This window comes from Malania oleifera, chromosome 9 (assembly GCF_029873635.1).
Source record: "Malania oleifera isolate guangnan ecotype guangnan chromosome 9, ASM2987363v1, whole genome shotgun sequence".
In the NCBI taxonomy this organism is placed as follows: domain Eukaryota; kingdom Viridiplantae; phylum Streptophyta; class Magnoliopsida; order Santalales; family Ximeniaceae; genus Malania; species Malania oleifera.
The window spans coordinates 51,782,790-51,808,402 of NC_080425.1; the positions used below are offsets into that span (position 1 = coordinate 51,782,790).

The 25,613-nt window shown below is 38.1% G+C and overlaps 1 protein-coding gene across 3 annotated transcripts in view; it reads right to left on the reverse strand.

Annotated features, from left to right (window-relative positions):
- Positions 1-25,613, reverse strand: part of LOC131164468 (uncharacterized protein At5g08430-like) — a 103,126-nt gene that overhangs the window by 43,152 nt on the left and 34,361 nt on the right. For all 3 annotated transcript variants that reach the window (XM_058121676.1, XM_058121677.1, XM_058121678.1), the window contains 2 exons: positions 9,097-9,156; positions 7,596-7,646 (listed from right to left, as the gene is read on the reverse strand). In XM_058121676.1, the coding sequence (XP_057977659.1) occupies positions 7,596-7,646; positions 9,097-9,156 (111 nt within the window). The remainder of the gene's footprint in view (positions 1-7,595; positions 7,647-9,096; positions 9,157-25,613) is intronic.

Below are 25,613 nucleotides of genomic sequence, written 5' to 3' on the forward strand. Positions count from 1 at the left end.
TACACGGCCCGATATTGCTTTTGCTGTGAGTTTGGTAAGCCAGTTTATGCATTCACCCTACGAGAAACATCTTGAAGCAGTTTATCGAATTCTCATATAATTGAAAAGTACACCAGGCAAGGGTTTACTCTTCCAGAAGACCACACAGCAGAACATAGAGGCATGCACTGATGCAAATTCGACAGGCTCAGTTATTGACAGAAGATCCACATCAGGATACTGTACTTATGTTTGGGGAAATATGGTCACATGGTGAAGCAAGAAACAGAATGTGGTTGCAAGGAGCAATGCCGAAGCAGAATACAGGGCTATGGCTAACGTAGTTTGTGAGACGTTGTGGCTGAAGAGAATTCTTGAAGAGCTGCGGATGCCAGTGAACATGACAATGAAGTTGTATTGTGACAACAAGGCCGCCATAAGTATTGCTCAAAATCTAGTACAACATGATTGCACAAAGCATGTAGAGATTGACAAACACTTCATAAAAGAGAAGATTGACAGTGGTGCTGTTTGCATGCCTTTTATTCGTACTACTCAACCAATAGCCGATATCTTCACCAAAGGACTTTTCAGACCAAGTTTTGAGCTCTTTGTAAGCAAGTTGGGCATGATAGATATCAAAGCTCCAACTTGAGGGGGTGTCGGATTTCTAGATTAGGAAATTCTATTTTTTGAATAAAATCTGAAATTAGTATTTCAGATTCTAGTAGTTTCAATTTCCTGCTTTCTAGCCTAGAGATCTGCTGATTTTGTGGTGATTTGCTTTGCTGATTTTGGGGCCTTCCTTATTTGGTGGACTTCCTCTTCTATTTATCTTGTAATCGTGTCACTTGAAATTAAATAAGAATGGTTATTCTTCTTCTGAAAAATCCTTCAATAATATATCTCAATATACACAAAAAGAACAATAGTATTATCAACACGTAGTGACATGTAACACTTGCGATCCAGTGCTTCACAAGTGGGCTAAACGCATTGAGGTTCAATGATTGCAGAGTTGATCTTTTGGACCTTTCAGTTCATAGATGTGAATCTTGGACCAATGAATGGGGATATTCCTAAAACTCACAAAGAAACAATCATTTTAATCTTCTGGAGATCAAGCAGCAAAATCCCACAAAAGAATCCAAAAGAATAGAACTGGAATCGTTGAAAAGATGTTTTAATTTGTTCGCCCTTACATCAATTAATAAAAAGTTTATTCTGAAATTGAGCTTTTTCTATTTGATATGAAGATATCGTTATTGTTAGATAGAACAAAACAAGAGAAAGAGCTTTCAAGAAACTCGATAACAACAAGGATTCCTACTGTATTTATAATATCCCCATAAATAAAGTCAATAATGCCCTTCAAATGCACAATAACATTTTAACACTCACATAAGCTGGACCAAACATGTCGCAGCTCATATGCTCCAAGCTTGTCACAAATGAACTCAAGCCAGGCAGCACCCAAGGACTTAGTAAACAAGTCAGCAGGTTGGTACTCAAACTTCACATAAGGGGTTTTTATAAGCTTCTGGAAAAGCTTTTACAAACAACAAGAAGCCTTAAGTACCACTTGTTGGGGTCAGCTACATGAATCCTTTTCCACCAATTCATCCAATCAGGAGTAATTTTATAAAGAACTGACAAAATTTTCTTAAATAAAAAGTGATAATCAACTTCAATCTTTGTTTTCTAATGAAAAACTGGATCTGAAACAGGAGTGGCTTCTTGAATATCACACATCAACTCGATAGGTTGGGAAGGCAGAAATCCAAGTTCTTTCAGCATATTCTTTAACCAAATCATTTCACAAGTAATATGAGCCATAGCTCGTAGACAAATTTTGCACTGGAACTTCCAACTACATTTGTTTCTTAGTCCTACAAGATACCAAGATCCACCAACAATTACAGTGGATCTTCTATAAAAAAGGAGACCTTAAATCAACTTGTATCCATATACAAGAGTATGACCATGATCCTAGCCTAAAGGACTGTGACTGGTCGCCTTTTAGGTATATCCAAATGGGGATAGCATCCTATTGAGGCAGTGAATAGTTCAGGGAGAGTCCAGGAATTGATTAACAACAATGTTTGCACAAGAAATATTTGGCCCGGTGCTCATAAGATAATTCAACTTCCCAACTAGTCTTCGTTATCGTCTAGTTTTAGCCAACAATTCGCCCACTTCAACATCAATTCACGGTTAAGATCCATAAGAGTGTGAAGAGGTTTAAACACTACAACCCTATCTCTCCCATCAGATAAAGAACATATGCCCTCTATGACAAAAAGGTTTTCAAACGAGATCTAGCCACCTTAATTTCTAAGTACTACCTTAATGGCCCCAATCTTTAATTTGGACTTTATCCCCCATAATTGATTCAGATGTTGTATGTTGAATATCATCCACATTAACAATCAGTAAAATTTTACCAACATTAGAATAACAATATAGTACAAATTGATCTACCTCACATCTTCAAAGGCCAAAATCAATCACAACTTCACTTGATCTCCCAAACTATATTCTAGGAGACTATTTTAACTATGAAAATACTTATTCATACGTCACACCAACCTTGCCTCCCCTTGAGAAGCCAACTCTGGATGTTAAGCCATGTAAACCTCCTAAACATCACAATTTGAGCAAGCATTCTTAACATCTAGCTGTGTAAGGCAATGAAATGGCAGCAAGAGAGATAATAAATGCATGGGGGCAATTTTGGCTGTTGGTGAGAATGTGCTAGAAGAATCTAAGTCATATGTCTGATTGTAGCCTTTAGCCGCTTATTTAGCCTTCAACATGCTAACAAAACCATACTGGTTTACCTTCACAATACATACCTAAAGAAAAAATAGCAATAAACAAATAACTAGAAAGCTTCAAAGCTCACAAGTATCATTGGCCAGAAATGCATTCTCATCTTCTCCAATTGCACCTCTCAACCAACGTGTGATAAAACTTCATTGACAGACCTTCGAATAGAGATGGATGACAATGAGGTAACAAATTAATAGTATCAAGTAGATAAAGAATCAAAAAGACACAAAGTTTGAGATAGGATGCTAGGTAAAAGTGTGATTACCTTTTCCAACAGGAATAGGGAAGTCTTATGCCACAAAAGACATGTGCAAACAAGGGAACTGAGGGCGCAACATGTAAATGTTGACATTTGCGAATCAAAAATATCCAAATGATGAAAGGAGCTAAGAAAAGGTGAAGAGTCAAAGAACAAAGGGGAGGCAAAGACAGTAACACAGAAGAAACCACTTTACCATCAACCAAGAATCACCAACACAACACAAGGGCAATGGCTCACTACTCAAGCCCAAAACAAGAATGACCAAAGACTCATGAAAACCTATCCATGGACAAGATAACATGATAATGATCTAATAACATGGTATATGGATTAGATAATCAAATGCGATGCTGCTCAAAGTCAAACCCCTCGCTAACAACCCTCGCTACTTCCTTTGTCATCTTCTTTTATTGACAACAATGGAGGTTATCTTCTCAAGTTTTGTCCTAAATTGGAGGCCCTATTCAACTTCACATCCCCTCTTGCTCGAGCAATCATCTTATTCTCCTCATGTCGCGAGCCCTAATTCGAATCCCCTTCCAATCTTTCTCCTAGACGAACTTTATTCTTCTTCTTCTCTTCTTCTCAACCTTTCCCTCGTTGTCATTAGTCACACTCTGGGCCTTCCTCTCTGACTTTTTACTTGACCTTTCTGTACTTTTTGGTGCCTGCTACCTTCCCACTAGTTGACTTTATGATTGGACAAGCTCCTCTTGTTTGAAGCTGGCCTCTGGCTATTCACTAGAAGGCCTTTTTCTCTCATGGACCTTTCACTTCTCGTAGGCTTGGTTCTATTTGTTTACGGTCTTCCTAGACAAGATGTTGAGGGATGAGGAGCAAACTATGGTGGTCGAAAGGAAATCCTTTGACCTAGACTTAGAAGGGAGAAGTTATGATTTCCTTAAAATCACGAAATACCATAGGCGAAGAAGGATCTCTACCTCCATAAAGATGGAAGAATTCATATGGTTCCTTGAATCATGGGAGGAATTCTGAGCTTTGAAAAAAGCCATGCCCCAGGCAATGTCTTGGTTTCATCAAACAAGGAACAAGGATAAAACCCTCACTTTGTAGCTAAACTCAAACAGGTTTGGGAACTACCTTGCCCTTATGAAGACGAACAATGGTGGTTAGAGAACCCTTGCATTTCCAAAGGGGTTTGAATCTAATGGAGGGTGAGGATCTCCTCCTTGGTAGCTAAGTTGGGCTACTGTCTTTTTCCTCCCACAAAGAAAGGTTCAACATCTTTGGTCGTTCAGCAGGTGGAGTAGAAGCCTACCGCCTCCCTCATGGATATGAATCCAATCCTCGTGGATCAACCCCCTTGTGCCCTTGCCCTCATTCTAGTAAGCCTGAGTCAATTACTGAGTGGAGGCGAAGACGAGTAATCTCACGCAATGCTTCGTAAGTGTTATGGGGTAGAAGAGTAGTGCAAAAGACAGATTTTGGATTTCCCTAAGCAGGACCAAAGCCTTTGTCTCATTTGAGGATGCCGAAGTGGGCCTTAACTTGGGCCTTGGAACTACAAATACAAGGATTTTTATTGGTTTTCGAATCTGACTGGACTACTCAAAGCCCAAACCTAACTCTTTTTCTCCCTTTAAGGTACATGATGGTGTCCTTCTAAAACTTCCAAAATGTTAGTCTTCTTTGCAAAGGCTGTCACCCTATAGGACCTCCCCTCATGGGCAGCTACAACTCAAGAGGAGACTGTCTTGGAGTAAGAACGCCCTAATTCTCAAACTGATATTGAAAAACTAGCATTTGTTCTAGCCCATAGAACTAGCTATGACACTTTGCATGTCAATCCCAACTTTGAGGAATTGATTGATAGGCCCAATTTTGATAATCTGAATGAATTGGACTCAGATAGCACCCACTTCAAAGAATTAGGTATCTTTTTGGGTTCTTTGAAAATTGAAATTGGTAAGAAAAACCATAGGTGTGTCTTTCAAAGGTTTTGGGGATAGAGCCTTATAATTGTTTGAGGATATTGAAAGAAAAAGAAGAGAGGAGATGGAAGTAATCATAACAAATCATCAAGCGGTATTAAAAAGTTGAATACCAATAGGGAATTAAAGCGCTTGGAATGCACACTGAACTATGAAAAAACATGAGGATGCTAAGAAATGGCAAAGGCAAGTAGTAGCTGGAACCCTTGTGTTAAATCATGTTGAGGAAAATCATTTCCTAGAACGTGAGGGGTCTTAACAACAAATCCAAGAGGAGTGTAATTAAGTCCTTTCTTAAATATTGGAGGGGTCATGTGGTGTGCTTGCAAGAAACTAAGGTGGTTATAGTGGAGTAGCCCTTGATCAATGACTTAGGGGCCGAGATGATTGTGATTGGATATCCCTTGGAGCAGTAGGCAGCTTAAAGAGTATTTTAGTTTGTGGAAGCTTAGTGTTGTGGAATTGTTGGGCCACTCCATCAACTCCTTCTCAACCTCTTGTTTGTTCAAAAGCATGAACTATAGCTTTCAATGGATTTTCATAGGGATTTACGGCCCAAGTGAAGGACCCTCCAAGTCTCTTTTTTCGAATGATCTCTTTGAGATTAGGACTAGATGGGATGCTCCTTGGATCATTGGAGGTGATTTCAATGTGATTATGCATCCACATAGAAGAAGTGGGGGCAGCCTTTTGGAATTTGGTTCTATTCTATCCTTGACTGGATAGCAGTGAGTTATGGGAAATTCAGTTGGAGGGAACATGTACGCTTGGAAAGGCATCAGGGCCACCGAGGAGAAGCTAAAGGCTTTGAACCTCATCCCTCTCACCATCTTTTGGTGTGCTTAAAAAGAAAGGAATAAGAGAGCCTTCAAAGATTCAAGTACTCCGCTTTAGACTTGCAAAGACCAATGGATTGCTACTGTCTCTAGCTGGCTTAGTGGGAAAATTTTTAATGATCATAATGTAATCCTTGATGTTTGCAACAGTCTACAGAGTGGTTGATGTTTTTTACCATGGGTTGGCATCCCCTTGATGCCGTGCTAATATAATTTTCTATTTACTGATAAAAAAATTGGTATATGGATTAAATCTAAGCAGATTCGACAAACTAGATTTAAAAAGAATCTTAATGGAGCCTTATGCGCTGACGTGTTCATCTGAATCATTGAATGGCAATTGGCGCAAAAGGGTGCATGGGCTGGCAAACAATGATGGATTCCTGTGGTCTGACTAATGGATGAGTTGTGATGGCGTCTACAGTTTCAATTTTGGATACAGAGAAAAGAATATCATATTAGCATCAAGAATGGTTTTTAAGTGATACTGGAAGGTAAAGGCTTTAGGCTCAATATTGGGGCTTAGGTTTGTGATGGAGATGGAAAATCAAAAGAGCAAAAAAGTGGTCTGGGGACATCTTGAGAGTGACGACTTCTAGGGTTTTAGATCTTATGTTGGTGCTTTGATAACACGCTAAGCAGCCACAATACGTAAAGTCTTAAGCTATCAAATTGTGCCCAACCATGTACCTCAAGCTGTCCAATATTGTTAAGCAATTACTAACATTGAAAGCTTATTCTCTAAAGGGGGAGGACCAACGATAAGTATCAAACTTTTCAGCATTACACCTCACATGAAACCCTATTTTGTACATGAAGAAGCAAATAGATGAATTTGAAGGGTGCAACAAACACAAACAAAACGAAGTGCACTATAACGAACATGTGAGGGAAGCACAAATAACAAGACTTCAACCCAGACCTACTAGAACTGGAGCTCTGGTACCATGTTGGAGAGAAAATAGAACAGATAGAAGGGGGGGATTCTGGAACTAGAGAACCTACCAACAATTAAGTCTCCCACTATGCTTAAAATATATCCCATACAAATAAAAATTAATATTGCCACCTTAAGCATGGTACTCAATAACTATGAACAAAAATAACATAATTTTAATAGGCACCAAATCTTAAGGTAGGCTTGCTATAGATGATTTGCTAAGACTTGATATGCATACAAAATGTTGAGCTTAGGTCCTTCAGGCCAACACCAAGGCCGTACCCAATGCACAAGGCTCCCACTTTGAGTGGGGTCTGGGAGAGGTGGATGTCGGCAAGCCTTACCCCCATTTTTGGAGAGGCCGCTCCCAAATCTCAAACCCGAAACCACCCGTACTAAGGATGAGGCACTTGCCATCGCACCAAGGCACAGCCTCTCAGGCCAACACCAAGACTTTAAGAAAATAGATAAATTAACAAGGTGGTAAACACATGTGGTTGTCAGAGTCATTTCATGACATCTACAATGTTCATTTTCCTCTTTTCTTATTATTTTTAAAAAAAAAATCAATTAGACATGTACAAGATTTATGTAAGTGAAGGATTCCGATTTTTGTTATGTTATGAACTCATGAACCATGCATTATTTCTCTAGATGTTTATGACTAGTAAATAATTTGTCGCGTAGCCTCTAAATGATTACAACATATAAATCAATAGCGAGATTAACAAAACAATAGAGAACATAAAATTATTTTCAGACACATTACACCATACAAAATCAGGAACACCTACATGTTTTGTGATATCCTCATGCAAGCTTTGGGCTTTTTGTTGAAGCTCTACCTGTCAAAAGAGCAAGTCTAGTTAAAATGTTGAAATGAATTGTTTCTCCTGTTATTAAAACTATACAAGGATTACTTGATCAATCAAATTGAAACCAATCATACTTCAAAAATAAGTGAAACCACGCTATTCATTCCTTGCTCCATCCCCACCCTCTTTTTATTGGGAAAAAGAAAATACTATATTACATGTTTCTGTTGAAAAATATCTTTGGAAAATGTTGTGTTATTAAATAAACACTGCTATATAATTAACCACCTTTAGATATTAAACAAAAAGAGATCATGAGTGTTAGGCATCAATTCAATTCCATACGACCATGACTTTCCATTGACACTTTTTTAAGTAATTAATGAGTTGAATTATGATGGAATAGTTTGACAGTGAAATCTCCCCACTTACATTGTTGTATGTTTGATCATTTATGAACTACAGTCCATTTTCTATCTAAAGCAAAAGTCTTCCATTATTTCAGTCCTATGGATTGCCACTCCATTCAATAGGACGAAACTATACCTCCTTCGCATGACTCCCCTTACAGAAACCAGTGCAGGGCATTGGCTTTTTTTCCCCTTTTTTTGGGTTATTATTACAACATAAATTCCTTCTGAGGATAGTTGTTCAGAATCCACTAAATAAAATCATCACATTTGTTATTGCAGAAAAATTGGTCCATTATTCAAGAATGCAAGACTCCAATCACCCAGTAAATTTAGACCAACAAGTTATATTGTATAACCTAATAAATTACAATATTATAATAAGTTATGCATTTGTACAAAAGGCCCACCTTTTGCGCCTTTCTAGTCGAGGCTCGAGCATTTTGGGTGTGTGATTATCAAGTTAAATTTGGTTAGAAAATCTTAATTCCATGTTTATATAAAGGATGTAATATGAGTTGATTTCTAAAGCTCTTGAACCTTAACGTTTCCAAAACAATTGAGATAAGAGAATTGCATCTTAGATCTTGAAAATAATTTGAACTTTGTAATGTTTTGGCCATCTCTTGCCATGATTAACATAATGAATTCAAGTTAGCAATTTTTAAGACATTGATTTAAATTAATTGAAGATACAAACTATAGTTTCAGCTTGGTTTTATATTGGTTATCATCACGTTCACAACATTGACTTACAATTTTTCTGATGTCATTATTTAACAAGCCTTTCCTATTGATCATGTATTTTTATGTTCCATGACTGGCCTACTAGTTAGTCTGATTGACTTATTAACCCAGTTTTGTATCATCTCGGTCACTTGACCAGAACAATAGGCACACCAAATTTCAAAGATCAGACACTCTAGTCGAACAGATGCCTTTAAAAAAACATGGTTGATGATAGAGGGTAAAGATAATAAGTCTAAAATACAGGATCAATTAATAACTTGGTACTATTATAGAATTTTTCACTGTTTCAGAGAAGACACTAAATTGTATGAGAAACTCACAACAGTAGGCCTTCTAAGTAATCCATCTTTTACTTTTTGATGTAAATGCTTGCCTTCTTCCTGCAAATAATGTGATACTATTAAATAAGCAATGATGCATTGAGATAATACAACCTATGAGATATAATTGTTTAAACAACCAATAAGTATAATACACAGAGCCTAGCAAAAAAAAAGTATTAATATGCTGAAATAATTTTATGCAGCAAAAAATAATGATGAATTCATAAAAAATCAGGAAAAGCAATAATATTAGAACAGAATCATATATTGTCTTTCAAAAACAGAATGGTAATACTTTGTCATATGGGTAAAATAACCCATCAATGAAATAATGCCACCTAAGCCTCCCATGGTCTCCAATAACTAAATCCATCAGCTCTATAATTAAGAGAGTGAGGAAGTGGTCAAAACCCCATGATCTAGGGCAAGTTTGTTAATTACTCTACAAACAACAAATCACCATGGCATTATACTCGATTTAAAGCCCTCCATGGCTCAAAGGTAAAGGGCCCTCTCTAGAATTCTCAAGAACTTTATATATTTCACATTAAGGGGGCCCGTTTCAAGCATTGAAGAGGTCCCCTGGACTCCATTTCAGGCCTCCCAAGCATTTTTTTTTTTTTGGTTGCAGGTGTACCAGGTGGATGCCGAACAACCATTGGTTCAAGGATCAAGATCTGACCCACAGAAATTTTTGGAACAACAGTTTGGCCCCGTCCATAGCGACAATTCACTACCCAACTTCCCAAAATTAATCCAACTTCCCAAAAATTAATGTTAAAAAGAATACCATCTGCACTAATCCAACTTCCCAAAATTAATGTTAAAAGTGTCTCCATGAGCAAGGACCCTTGCTGAAGTGCGACACGGCAATGGTCAAATCCATGAATGTGAGATACCTCCACGTGAAAGAACCCCATGCACATGTTCCACAAGTAAAAGTGTACAAAAAGTACCAAAAAAATGAAAACTAAACTGAAACTGAATTGTTTAACATTTCATTTTTGGTTTTTGGTTTTGCTTTTCATTTTATAAAAAATAGTTTTTGGTTTCGGTTTTACAAAATGATTGAACCCAAAAAATCAAATAACCGATTAATAAATTCTTATAATTGTATTTTTATGTATTATATTAGTTTATTATATTCTTGAAATTCAATAAATATATATTTAAATTAATAATTTTTAGAAATTAAATGAATGTATATGCTCTTGCATACCTCTTTTCTAGGAGTGGCAAGTCGCAATTATGGAGTACAAGGAATGGGAGGGGTAGCGATTTTATATAGGAATAGGAGGCTCCCGCTTCTTTCTAGTTTTTTATATAGGACAAAGGATGGTGGAAGTGTGAAGCTGCCAGCTGCTTTTGTGTTGGGACTTGGGACCTCTAATCCCACATCAACCAAAAGGAGAAACTGATAAGACATCTCCTCTTATAAATTCCCACCGACTCCCTCACCCTCCTCCCAGCACTGAGCCGGAGAGCCTATGGTCTAAAGAGCATGCGCCGCAATTTAAGGGTTAGCCAATTATCATTTGATTATCATTTCTAGCAATTAAGCTTTAGCCCATTAACAATTGAGATGACCCATTTTAAGGGTTCGAATAAGATTTGGGCTTTGGGATGACCCAATATCATTTGTAGCAATAAGGGTTGGCTGTCGCTTAGCAGTCCAAGCATTTATTCAGGAAAAAAAAAAAAAAAACAAACCGATTAATATAGGTCTGCTGTTTTCAATAAACTGTCGGTGCTCAGTTCGATTTTGGTTCAAGAATTTTAGAATTGCTATGCTTGGTTCAGTTATCAGTTTTGGTCAAAACTAAATCGAATAAATCCATTTAAAACCCTATCCATGAGCATTGATTCCTTGCTTGAGAGTGAATGACCACAGTTAGATCCACGATCACGAGGTTCCTTGACGAAGATCCCATGCATGGTCATTGTCTTGACGTAGAACTTGAATGGAGGCAAAACCAAATTTTTGCACCAAAAAAAATCATCAGATCTTGCTAACAAACCATTTCATTGAAATACAGAGTTTGGCTGACCCATGTACAGCTTGAGTAGAGTGACCTCCCATGCACGCATTGCCTCAACTTGAACTCAAACATCTGAAACTGGTTGTTGCCACGAGAAAGCATCCAGCAAAAGATTGGGTTTCTGAATCGAAACAACAGAATCTGCATATGCCATTTGATTGATTGGGAGAACCGGCGTGAGCTCATAAAAGCCCCAACCACTTGAAAGCTCGGTCAACAGTCCCATCACAGAAAGCTGGACTGAGAGAACCCGCTTGAAGCCAGTCAAAGCCATGAATGCTTAACTTGAGCAATACCCATGGGCAGCAACCCTGAAATGGAGGAAAAAATACATTGAGCTGGAAACATATACTTCTTTCACTCGAGGCAAAAAAAATCGCCTGAGTTTCAGAAGTAGGGGAAGGGAGGCTACATATATGGGTTAAAGTAACCCCCAATGAAACAATGCCAACTAAGCCTCCCATGATCTCAACAAAGCATGTGATTTCCATAGCTAGAGAGTGGGGAACCAGGAAAACCCCATGATCTTGGGGTGGTTTCTCAACTTCCCCACAAACAAGAAACCACCATGCCATGATCCTCTATGTAAAGGCCTCCATGGCCCAAAGGTAGACATTTAAACAAAAACGGGTGTGTACAAGCCAAGGTGGGTTGAGTCAAAATGAATTGGGTCATTAGTGACCCACTTACCTACTTATGACCCTACCCATTTACACATGCTCAACCTCTTAACCATTTAATTTTAAAGCATGCAAAGCTAATTGCTAGATACCAGATGAAACTTGCAGTTTCAAACATTACCATCGCCACATTTCCCTCCAACCTTAAGGTTTATTTTGTTGCGCGATTGAAAAATATCTGAATTATAGTAGTAATTACGTAATTACATATTGTAGTTTTAAATGATAGGTATAGTCAATATAATAACTACGTAACTATATAGCTGTGTACATATCTAAACCATACCTATATAACTACATACATATTTAAACCGAAACAATTATATAATTGCACATATGCATATTAATTAGCTTGGATAACCGAACCAAACCAATTATGTATATACATAATTACATAATTACGTACATATTTAATCCAAACTATCTATAATTACAAAAAAAAAACAAAAATTGTACATTGATTTCTGAATTATAGTATTAATTACGTAATTGCATAATTATATATTTTAGGTTATAATGATAGATGTATTCAATATTATAATTACTTAAATACATAATTACACCCATATCTACTGAACCAATCACAAAATTGAACACGTGAACGTTGATTGGTTCATATAAATGGAACCAAACCAATTAAGTACATGCATAATTGTATACTTATGTACATACTCGGATTGAATTGTCCATAATTACAAAATTATTTACACATATTTTCGAATTATAATATTAATTGCATAATCATATAGCATAATTTCAAATGACATGTATAACCAATGCTATAAATTATAAGAACATAAATACATAATTACAAACATATATAAACCAACTACATACATGCATGCATATTAATTAGTTTGCATAACTAACCAAACCAATTACGTACATACATATTGCATAATTATGTACATATTCAACTTGAATAGTTCATAATTACAAAATTATGTCAATAGCTTTCCAAATTATAGCATTATTTACACAATTATGTAGTTTAATTTCAAATAGTAGGTGTAGTCATTACTATAATTACATATCTGCATAATTATGGACATATCTCAATCAAACCAAACACCAATCATGTAAGTACAAGCATCTATATTAATAGGTTTGGATAACCAAATCAAAACCAACTATGTACATACATAATTAAGTAATTACGTTCATATTTGAATTGAACTATCCATAATTTTAAAATTATATACATATATTTTCGAATTATAGTATTAATGACGTAATTATGTAGTTTAAATTACAAACATATCTAAATGGAACCAATCACATAATAACTATATATATGCATGCATATTAATTGGTTTGGATAAACAAACCAAACCACATAGATAATTGCATAATTACTTATTTATTCAAATTGAATTGTCTATAATTACAAAATTATATGCATTTCTGAATTATAGTATTGATTACGTAATACGCAGTTTAGCTTCAAATAATATTTGCAGTCAATACTATTATTACATACCTACATTTACGGACATGTCTAAATGGAACCAATTATGTAATTATGTACATGCATGTATATTAATTGGTTTGTATAGCCAAACCAAACCAATTAGCGTATATATTTGAATTGTTCATAATTACAAAATTATGTACATAGATTTCCCAATCATAGTATTAATTACGTACTTATGTAGTTTATTTCAAATAATAGGATGCAGTTAATACCATAATTACATACATATATAACCACAAACATACCTAAATCAAAACAATCATGTAATTACGTAAATGCATGCATATTAATTGGATACCCTAATCAAACCAATTGCATACATGCATAATTGCACAGTTATGTATATATTTAAATTGAATTGTTTATAATTAAAAAAATGAATAAAATACAATTTTATTAAAGCAATAAACAAAGTACAAAATAGAGGACAAGGAGTCCTCCCTCTAGATAAAAGATACAAAAAACTGAAAACTACTAAAGGAACTAGGAACAACATCACAAGTATCAATTACAAGAGCATTGCCCTCCAATCTCTCATTAGGTCGGATAGCAACAATTGCCTGAAAAAATCGAAGAGTGCACCCAAAAGGATGCAAAGAAAATCGCTCTATACCAAAGCAACCATGGATAGATTGAGTGTCATTTAAAAATCCTAGCATTCCTCTCAATCCACAAGGTCCAAAGGATGGCGAAGACTGCAAACCAAAGAGCTCTTCCATTTTTATTATTTCCAAAACCCAGAATTTGACTAATAATACATATCCAACCTTTGTTAGGCACAAGAGCTTTATGGGGCCTTCTTCTCTAAAGCAAATCCTATACGTTAATCCTTTCCAAGATCATGGTCCAACCAAAGGCTCAAATCTTTGTAGAGAGCTTAGCCCACCAAAAAAATTTGCTTTAAGGAAAACAGTCGGGGAGGGAGGTTTGAAAAGGTGAGTTAGAAAGGAATGAGAAGTGAATGTACCCAAGGAATCACCCTCCCACACACCACACTCTTCCTCCCTCATGAATGGTAGGAACATGATAGATCAATAAAGAACAAAGGTTAGTGAGCTCTTTGACTTCTCTTTCACTAAGATTCCTAAAGAAATGGAAATCTCAAGAAGGAACCCCCTCAAAAGAAATGAAGGAGCTGATGGGAGCATTATGAAGCAATAAGAGCTTGAATAAACAAGGAAAATTTTTAACTCCAACAAAGACTCCCCACCCACACATCCTCCCAAAAGTGAGCTTTTTTGCCCTTACTCACTTTAAACAAGAGGAAAGAATAGAAAAAGTACCTAGGACACACGTGAGAGGTAATGACATTGCCTTTTGTCTCCACCTGTTCCATTTGATCCCATACTTACTCAATCACCTTATGACATAGGAAGTCAATGCCCAAAGCGCCCTTATATTTTAAGTCTCCTAACCACATCCTAGTTAACTAAATGGTCTCTCCTACCCTCCCTAGAACCTGACCAAAGGAAATCACACATCAACCTCTAGCAATTTAGCTACCTTCAAGGGAGTCCTAAACAAGGAGAGATTAAATAGTTCGAAGCTTGGGTTTTCTCCAAAGAGGAAGACAAAGAAAGGATGGGGCCCTCAAGGGAATCACAACTCTCTATAAAAATGAAATTCTGAAGAACTCTGACCCCATATTGATGCCTACTACCCACTCTTGCACATGTTAATCTTAAGTCCTAAGATTTGGTAAAAAAACTTCAACAACAAAATGACCTTTTGAAATTTAGCAGAATTGTCCTCAAGGAGTAGGGTGTCATTAGCAAACTGGAGGTGAGAATCTTCACTTCCTCCCTTCCTACATGCAAAGCATTAACTCCCCTACCCTAAACATGGAAAAGCATATTACCAAGGGTGTCACCATAAGGTGAACAAGAATAGAGAGAGTGGACCCCTTTATCTACGACCCTAAAACGCTCTCTAAGTTGACCATTGACGATGATAGACATGAGTAAAGCTAAGACATCCCTTGATCCACTTTCTCCATTGGTCCCTAAAGCTTTTTCTACCTAACACCTATCTTAAAAGCCCCAGTTGACCCTATCGTAGGCTTTCTTAAAATCCACTTTAAAGAGACTCCTCTTCCTACCCCTCCTCCTTACATCCTTAGCCACCATTACTGCATCAGGGATTTTCTTATCATGGATGAATGTGAACTGTGCAGGCTAGTTCGCAAGACAAGTCTAAGTTTGTTGGTTATCAGTGACTCTCCCACCCCACCCCACCCCCACAAAAAAAACATCTGACTCCCTAATCAAATCTTTACTTCTTTTACCATTTGCTAGCCTACAAAAGAATGAAGAGTTACAATCACCATCTTTAACCCATTTGAATTTGGTCTTCTGCCTCCAACTCCTTAATTCCTAGAAGATCACCTCTCCTAGCTCATTCTTCAAGGAAACTCTTCTTATCTCCTCACTATCCAATCCTCCTCCTTCCTATCCAAAGAAGCCAAGTCATCCATAAGGCTAGATTGTCTAATTCTAACATCGCAAACACCTCCTTATTCCAAGCTTCCAGCTTCTACTTCAAAAACTCCAACTTTCTCATGAATCTAAAACCTCCCCAACCCCTTCCCATTTCAACTCATCAAGAATCCCTTGCCAAGGACCTAAAAGTCACAAGGTCCAACCACATGCTCAAACCTAAAAGGCGTAAGCCCTCACAACACTTTAATAGATTCCATCAAAATAGGAAAATAGTCAAACATAGTCCTAGGGAGAGTACTTTTAGTAAGGTTCGGAAACTCATCTCCCACTCACTGCAAAATAAGAATCCATCCAATCTACAAGCCACCACACTAACCCCTCCTATAGACCAAGTAAACGAAGCATTCCCCAAACGCAAATCTCTTAAACTGCAATCCATGATAAAAGAGTCAAAGTTCTGTATACTAGTGGTAACTATACCCCCACCCCCTTTTCTTCTCTCTAGGAAATCTCATTGCATTAAAATGACCACCTACAATCCATCTAGAACACAAGAAACCATGAACAAAGTAAATCTCTTCCCAAACAAAAACTTCTAAAATTTGGTCTAGAAGGCCCATACATTCAGGTAACCTACCACTGACCCCTCCCTACTTCAAATAACACTGGGTAAAAAAAAAAAAAAAAAAAAAAGCCCCACTAGTTTATCCACTTAGGAAATATACTGAGAGTCCCACATGACAAGGATACCACCTGAGGCACCACGCAAAGGCAAAAAATCCCAATCCCTACAACGGCCATCCCAATTTCCTGCAGATGCTATCGGTAAGGAGTCCTTCATAGTCTAACGAAATAGGGCTGAAATCCTCTTCTTCATCCTCCGAATCATCTTACTTAAATAGGACAATATGTTTGCCCTTGTTCTAATCAGAGCCTCCCATTCCCATACAAGACCTAATCCTTCTACAAGTTGCCAAGAGTTTCAAAACATCCTCTTTCAAGCTAACTCTGATCGAGGTCGAAGGAGAACTTTCTCCCCTCCCTTGACAAGGTATGTCCAACAGAGTTGGTCTTTTGAGCATCACAAAGAGGCGTCTTAGATTGGCCTTGCGCAAGTGCTTCCTTGTAGGACTAAAACACTTCAAAATGGGTGCCAATTTCTACTCCCTTAGGTTCAATGTTATTGTCCAAAGGTGGCCCATTCCTTGAACTTCTTTCCCATTCAAATTTGAATTTCTTCCTAGTGTACAAAAAACAAGCCCCGTGCGTCTCCTCTAACCTTTCAGTATACACAAAACAGGGTTTCTTTTCATCTTAGGCGGTTTCAGCCAAAAAATACAAATTTTCTAGTGGTTAAATTTGTGGTCTTGCTAATGTTGGTAAACCCATAGTCTAGGCATCTCAATCTATGGTCTCTAGGTTGTTCTTCTTTGCCTTTGAACAATCCTTTTGTTGCTTCCCAAAAATCTTTCCAGCAGGAAGCCTCCTCGCCATCTGAAATGCAAACTAAACCCAGCACCTCTTTGTGAGGTATTTTCTCCAATGAGATGAATCTCTGAAAGCATTTTCCCTTAGTCAAAGCAGCACATATAGTTATGAGCTCTGCGAATTCTTTCCCAATGGTGTGGAGTCTTTGTCAAGAGGAACAAGTGAAGTTCCTGCAACAGCTATCTTCAATCGTCTTCAAAAATGGAGTTTGAAAACTAGCGTCTTCCGATTCTTCTGACGATTTTCCAATCACCCCCTTTTCTCTTCTAAGGAAAATATTTTTTTTAGATATTGTCCACGTGTGCCAGAGATGAGCAGAGGGAAGGTTCAGAAAGAGTAAATGCATTCATTAGCGGCAGATACAAGAATTACAGCTTTTTTTTTTTTTTTTTGGGGGGGGGGGGGGGGGGGGGGGGGGGGGGGGCAAGGTATTAAATAAATAATTTGTTGATAATGTTTTACTACAATATTATCTTAATTTGTAGAATAACCCCGCATCTCGGAGTATGAATTTTGGGACTTCAATTTGGATTTGTGTGGATTTCGACAAAACATAGTATAAAATTGCATTGAGTTTCTACAAAATCAATACAAATTCAAATCCAAATCCCAAAATCCATGTTCACAAACACTAACTAATAGTATTTAATATGCAAATAAAAGTACGATAAAAAATAAAAGTATCTTTAACAGCAATTTAGCCTTTTTTTATAATAAATAAAATTTATTAAGAAAGAGATTGAAAAATCTTATCAAGGATACTAAATCCTCAAAAAAAGAGAAAAAAAAAACAAAATAAAACTCAGAAAAATAAAAAAAAAATAAAGGCAAAAAAAGAAACTAAAAATATCAACCTAGAAATCCCCTCTTTAATCCCTTTCGATCATAGCTCACTGAACACTTTGAATTGCTAGTTCCCTTTGACCTTTCTTCACCTTTGATTTTCCCCATCAAGCCTTGTTGAACAGAAATGGAAACGGGGCCTTGATGAGCCCTTGATGAGCTGTAAAAAGACAGCCTTGATGAGCTGTGGAGAGCCAGCTTTGATGTGCTGGAGTGTTGGTGCTAATACCAGTTCATCTCATTGAAATACCTCATTAACCCTCATTACCATCTTCCATTTATGTCAATCCCCATCCATCTATTTAAATGGAGGTGTGTGTGCGTGAAATGATATGCGAGTGTGAGTGTAATTGAGTTAAGGTGAGAGAGAGAGAGAGAGGGGTGTGAGAAAAATTGAGTTGAGTTGAGAGGAGTGCAGAAGCCGCCTCCTCCTCCTCTTGTATTTTCTCCCAGTCTTAGTGAAGTTCAGTGTGCTCCGTGGACGTAGGTTAGTTTAGACTGAACCACGTTAAATCTTGGTGTTTATTTTGCTTGTTTATTTTTGGTGTTCATTTTTCTTGTTTATTTTTTGCTTGTGGTGTGATTGTTGCTTCTAGATCCCCAAAAATTGATATGAGCAAAACAGCCAAATCGGAGCAAAACCGCCAGATCAGAGCCTCTGCACAGTATCTCAAAATCAAGTTTTGAGCACACCAGCATGTTCCTCTCGACGAGACGAAACCAATGGTGCAAACCGGAGCTCGAACAGAGGTCTCATTAGCCCACATGCGCCCACACGTGCTTCCAAGAGTCCGCAGCATCTTCACGCGCCCTCACCCACCCTTAGGCACCGATCAGCTTACGACATGCGCTGCAGTCGTGACGTCAGCATCCCGTCGGCTCCTTGTCAGCGTATGTGTCAGCGCCTCGTCCGCAGCTACGTCAGCACCTCATCAGCGTACATGTCAACGCTTCGTCAACACCACATGTCATCCAGTCAGCTGCCACGTCAGCAAGTTGGACACACCATAACACGTCAGCAGTTGAAACCCACTTTGCCATGTCATCATCTAGGCCCCACTTGCCACATCAGCAACCACGTTAGCAATAACAGCATCAGCATATTCCGTTAAAAAGGAGTATATTCTGTTAAGTGTAACGGAGTTTGACCAAAAAGTTTGACCAGGCTTTTCAGAGCCATTTTAGGTTCGTTTTTCAAACAAGTTGAACCATTTCTAAGGTTTTCAGCCATTCCAGATCCTACCGTGCTATCTGTTTGAGCTGGTTCCATCTCTAGATAGGCAAATCGAGATGTCAAACGAAAAGAGCTCAATGATTGAGATGTTTGACGGCACCAATTTTGGTTTCTGGAAGATACAGATCAAGAACTACTGGTTTGGTAAGGAATTGCACTTACCATTGAAGGGAAAGCCAAAATCCATGAAGGAGGATGAGTGGGAGTTGCTTGATCGGAAAGCTTTTGGAGCTATCAGGATGACGCTGGCAAATTCTATTGCCTTCAACATCAAGCACATGATGACCACCAAATCACTTATGGATGCGCTTTCCAACATGTACGAGCAGCCATCGGCGGCCAACAAGGTACACTTAATGAAAAAGTTATTTACCATGCACATGCCCGCAGGTGAAAGTTTTAGCAAACATCTAAACAATTTCAACAAGCTGTCAGATCAACTCGCCTCAATTGAAATCACGTTTGACAATGAAATCTATGTCTTACTAATTCTTAGTCAGTTTCTTAAGAGTTGAAAAGATATTGTTACTACAATCAGTAGCTTCGCAGGAAAATCAAAGCTGAATTATGACAAGGTCATTAGCATGATTTTGACCGAAGAGATCAAGATGCAGTCAAACAATGCTTCCACTTCAAGTTCAGCCTTATACGTGGAAAGCCAGGGGAAAGATTCATGAACGATCAAACAATTGCGGCAGATCTAGGACTAGGCGGTCCAGATCTAGAAATCCCAGAGGTTCCCAGGGCATAAAAAACATTGAGTGTTGGAACTGTGGAAAGATCGGGCATTACAGAAATAAGTGCAAAGGTCCAAGGGAAGAATATGAGACAAAGACAAAAGCAAATGTCACTTTAGAAAGAGGTGATATATTGATATGCTCTTTGGAGAGCAAGAAGGAGTCTTGGGTCTTAGACTCTAGAGTCTCATTTCATGCCACTTGTAGTAGAAATTGCCTAAAGGAGTATACACCAGGTGACTTCGATAAGGTATACCTTGACAATGATCAACCCTGCGACATAGCCAGCAAAAGAATTGTGAAGATCAAGATGAACGAGTACGTATGGAAGCTAAAGGATGTCAGATATATTCCAGACCAGAGAGAGAACTTGATCTCAGTTGGACAACTAGTAGATAAGGGATACACCACAACATTCATTGGCGATGAATTGAAGATTTCAAAGGGTGCACTGATGATTGCACGAGGTAAGAAAAGTGGAACACTTTGTGACCTCTAATACCTGCATGTCTATTTCAGTTGCTAGAGGAAATGACGATAGCAACATTTGGCACCAACGACTCGGTCACATAAGCGAGAAGGGACTCAAAGTAATGCACTCGAAGGGAAAATTGAGTGATCTACGGTCAGTAGAGATATATGTGAGGATTGCACACTCAGGAAACAGAACAGGGTCAGTTTCCAAACATATACTTGTACCCCAAAGAAGGAGAGACTTGAACTAGTCCATTCAGATGTATGGAGACTGACGACCATCTCATTCACAGGCAGAAGGAATTACTTCGTGACATTTATTGATGATCATTCCCGGAAGGTATGGGTTTACTTTCTGAAATATAAATCAGTTGTCTTTGATGCTTTCAAGATTTGGAAAGCAATGGTTGAAAATGAAATTAGTTTAAAAATCAAGAAACTGAGAACCGAAAATTGTGGAGAGTATGAAGACACCAGGTTCAAGAAATTCTACTATGAGCACGGTATCAGGATGGAAAGAACTGTGCCAGATACGCCCCAACACAACGGTGTAGCTGAGCGGATGAACCGATCGCTGACTAAAAGAGCCAGAAGCATGCATATGCAGTCAAACTTACCAAAGCAATTCTAGGCAAAAGCAGTCAACACAGCAGCATATTTGATTAATAGGAGTCCATCAGTACCATTGGACCACAGACTACCAGAAAAAGTATGGAGCGGACAAGAGGTGAGACTTTCACATTTGAAAGTTTTTGGTTCTATTGCATATGTGCATGTTAGTGATCATGTCAGAAACAAGCTTGATCCAAAGTCCCGGAAATGCATCTTCGTTGGCTACAGTGAAGATGAGTATTGGTATTGCATTTGGAGTCATGAAAACAAGAAGGTAATCAGAAGTAGAGATGTGATCTTCAATGAAAAAGTGATGTACAAAGACAAACACACAACAAAACCCACGGAACCAATTCAGAATGAAACAAACTATGTAGACTTGGATGATGTCGTAGAAGGTGTTGGGACACAACAAAAAAACACCGAGAATCCTCAGGCGGAGGAGACACAATAGCAAAATGCCGAGAATCCTCAGGAAAAGGAACTTGTGGAGCAGATCGTCACACCACCGCCTCCTACTCCAGCTCCGAAGCTTAGGAGATCTTCTTGGCCCCATGTACCAAATAAGAGGTATATGAATTATTTACTTCTTACAGATGGAGGAGAACCTGAATGTTATGATGAAGCATGTCAGGCAGGAGATTCGAGCAAGTAGGAGCTTGCAATGGACAAGATGAAGTCCCTCACCTCCAACAAAACGTGGAAACTAGCTAAGTTGCCCAAATGTAAGAACGCTCTTCAGAACAAGTGGATGTACAAGTTCAAGGAGGAGCATAATGGCTCCAAGAGGTACAAAGCCTGGTTGGTAGTCAAAGGCTTCGAGCAAAAATTTGACAACTTTGTGCGCAGGAAAGATTTTCATAACTACAATGCCGACCACTGTTGCTACTTCAAGGATTATGAGTCTAGCTATATAATTCTATTGCTATATGTCAATGACATGCTAGTTGTAGGACCAGATATAGAAGAGATCAGAAAACTAAAGCAGCAATTGTCACAGGAGTTTGACATGAAGGACTTGGGTTCAGCAAAGCAGATGCTTGGGATGCGAATCTCCAGAGATAAGCAATAAGGAACACTGCAGTTATCTCAGTCGGAGTATATTTTTTATGTTTTACGGAGATTCAACAGAATCAGCGCTAGAGCAGAAAATACACGATTAGCCAGTCACTTCTGTCTCTCCAAGGATCAGGCTCCCCAGACAGATGAAGAGAAGGATTTCATGGCTAAGGTACCTTACGCCTCAGCCATTGAAAGTCTCATGTATGCCATGGTTTGTACCAGACCAGACATTGGTCAAGCAGTGGGAGCTGTCAGCAAGTTCATGTCAAATCCAGGGAAGACTCACTAGGAAGCAATGAAGTGGATCTTGAGATACCTACATAGTACTATTGCTAAGTGTCTATGTTTTAGCAAAGGAGACTTGAAAATTCAAGGGTATGTTGATGCCGATTTTGCTGGTGAAATTGATCGCCGCAAAAACATCACCAGATATATGTTCACTATTGGCACAATAGCTATTAGATAGATGTCATAGATACAAAAGATTGTTGTCCTATCCACGTACTCAGCAGTGATAGAAGCCAGCAAAGAAATGATTTGGCTTCAAGGTTTGTTGACAAATTTTGGAATAAAGCAGGTGAGAAATGTTTTGCACAGCAACAATCAGAGTGTGATACATCTTGCAAAGAACTCTGCATTTCATTCCATAACCAAATACATTGGACTACGTTATCACTTCGTCAGATCTCTATTAGAGGACGGAGTGCTGACACTTGAAAAAATCCAAGGTAGCAAGAATCCAGCAGATATGTTGACAAAGGTGGTGACTACAGAGAAGTTGAACTTGTGCTCAACTTCAGTTGGTCTTCATGCTTGAAGACATATTTGAGCACATCATTTACCTATATATTGGTTGAGATGGTGTCTCTGTCTCCAGGTAGGAGATTGTTGAGCTAAAATGGAAACAAAACCTTGATAAGCCCTTGATAAGCTGCAGAAAGACAGCCTTGATGAGCTGTGAGAGCCAACTTTGATGTGCTGGAGTGTCGGTGCTAATCCCAGCTCATCTCATTAAAATACCTCATTAAACTCATTACCATCTTCCATTTATGTCAATCCTCATCCATCTATATAAATGGAGGTGTGTGTGTGTGTGTGAAATGATATGTGAGTGTGAGTGTAATTGAGTTGAAGGTGAGAAAGAGAGAAAGAGGTGTGAGAAAAAGTGAGTTGAGTTGAGTGGAGTGCAGGAGCCTCCTCCTCCTCTTGTATTTTCGCCCAGTCTTAGTGAAGTTTGATGTGCTCTGTGGACGTAGGTCAGTTTGGACCAAACCACATTAATTCTTGGTGTTCATTTTGCTTGTTTATTTTTGCTTGTGGTGTGATTGTTGCTTCTAAATCCCCAACAAGCCTAACTTCATTTCCTTCTTGATTAGACAAGTTAAGCCCCAAATCATCCAACAAACACTAAGTTTCAATGTCTTTCCTAGATATTTCTTGGACTAGAATAGGTAGAATTCCATCCTTAACCTTTTGTTCAACTTTTTTAACCTCATCGTCAAACATATTAAATCCCTCTAAGCCTTCTAAAGGAGGAGGTGACACATAAGATAAATACCCTAGGCGATAGATAGAAGAATCAAAGGAATACAAATAGTCATCCCGAATATGATCCAAAAGTAAACTTTTTTTTTTTGCATTCAAAATCACTACTCCATACACTATCTTCATCTATAACATCTCCTCATCTCTTACACTATCCTCATCTATAACATCTCCTCATCTCTTACTATCCTTGCACCATTTGACCTTCTCACCAATTGGTTCCTCCATAATACTTAGAACACCTTTGGAATTTCTCTTAATAATTTGATGTGTTTTCTCACCTGACAAATCTCTCATATCTCCATTAAGTTTCCTCCCATTAACACCAATTTGCTCTTCCTTATGATAGGCGTAAACCTTTCCACTTTTCAAATTATCCGAACTAACTCCCGTATCATCAAGATTTCCAATCGACCCAAACATGAAGTCCTAGTTTTCAAACTCGCAAAAATTAAGATTCTTAGAGTCAAAATCCCCCCTTTCATCCCTGAAGCTTTCCTTATTATCATTCTTCTCCTGCCAAGGAGAAGCACCTTGATTTCCTACTTCCACTACCTGATCTTTGATGTTACCAAAACATCCCGCTTGATGGGGGCCAAGAATATTGTTTGGAGGGGAGCACAACTTAGGATTATCATTTTGTGCCTCATTAAAAGATGACCGCTGATCATCTTGCTTCTACTCTAAAAAACTCTTACCTCTCGTAGCATCCCCATGTTTGGGCTAAAGGACTTCCTTTTGGTTTGGGAGGATAAGGACTTATGGGCTTGCTCATGTAATTAACCCGTCTGCATTTTATCACTGCCCAAGCCCAATGTTTCATCATAAGGCATAATGACAACTATATGTCACTTACCCAATCACCCTACATTTGGGAGTATGGATTTCAAGGTTTGAATTTGTATTTGAATTTGTGTGGATTTAGAAATGCAATACAAAATTGTATTCAATTTATTCCAAACCCACACACAAATCCAAGTTCAAACTCTGAAATCCATATTCTCATACACTACCTTAAGGTTCTAAGGCTAAGGATATAATTCACAATTTCACATCATTATATGAAAAAGAAAAACTATGAATAATCGATCTACCACAAATTCACAATGGATAGTAGTACATCATGTCTACATGTTTTCAAATTATAAATAAACATGCATATTATTATATATATACTATAATGTAATAACATTATGTGCAAGAAGTAAAAATAAAATAACAAAAGGGGGGTTGCTCATGGAAGGTGGGGGTCAATGGCAGCAACTTCACTAAGGGTTAAAAACAAAGTTTGTTGGAAACTTGTGCGGAGGCTGCCCCTCCAGCCTCATCCCCCTCCCTACATCGGCCACTGCATTTTGTGTATGAAACGAAGGTTCAATTAAGGGGATCTATGCTAGAGGAGAGTTAGTGAAGGATCTTGGGTAAGATTTAGGGTCACTATGAGTCGGTGAAAGGGCAAAGGGAAACAAGGGGAGGAGACGAAGGATTTTGAGTGAGAATTAGGGTTTTTGCGAGTACCTAGGAGACAAGTGAAGGTTTTTTACAAATAGGCGAGAGGACAAAGGGAAACGAGTGGAAAAGGGGAGGTTTGTGTGGATAACCTTGGAGAAGTTTAGTTCAGAGATTGAGGAGTGAGCTGTCATGGTCGCAAGCTTGGTGGAGGGAGGCGGACGAAGTCAAAGAAGAGAACCATCGCAAGAGTAGTGTGTTTGATTTCATTGGTGTTAGAGCAGCGTCGATTGATACAAATGTATATTATCATCAAGAAACATCAAATTGAAATCACATTATGTTTCCTTAGAATTGTTATTTATATATCACTTCAAAAAAGTTGATGTTCAATGATAATATAAACGAGAGCTTACTATAATTAATTGTAGTATAAATT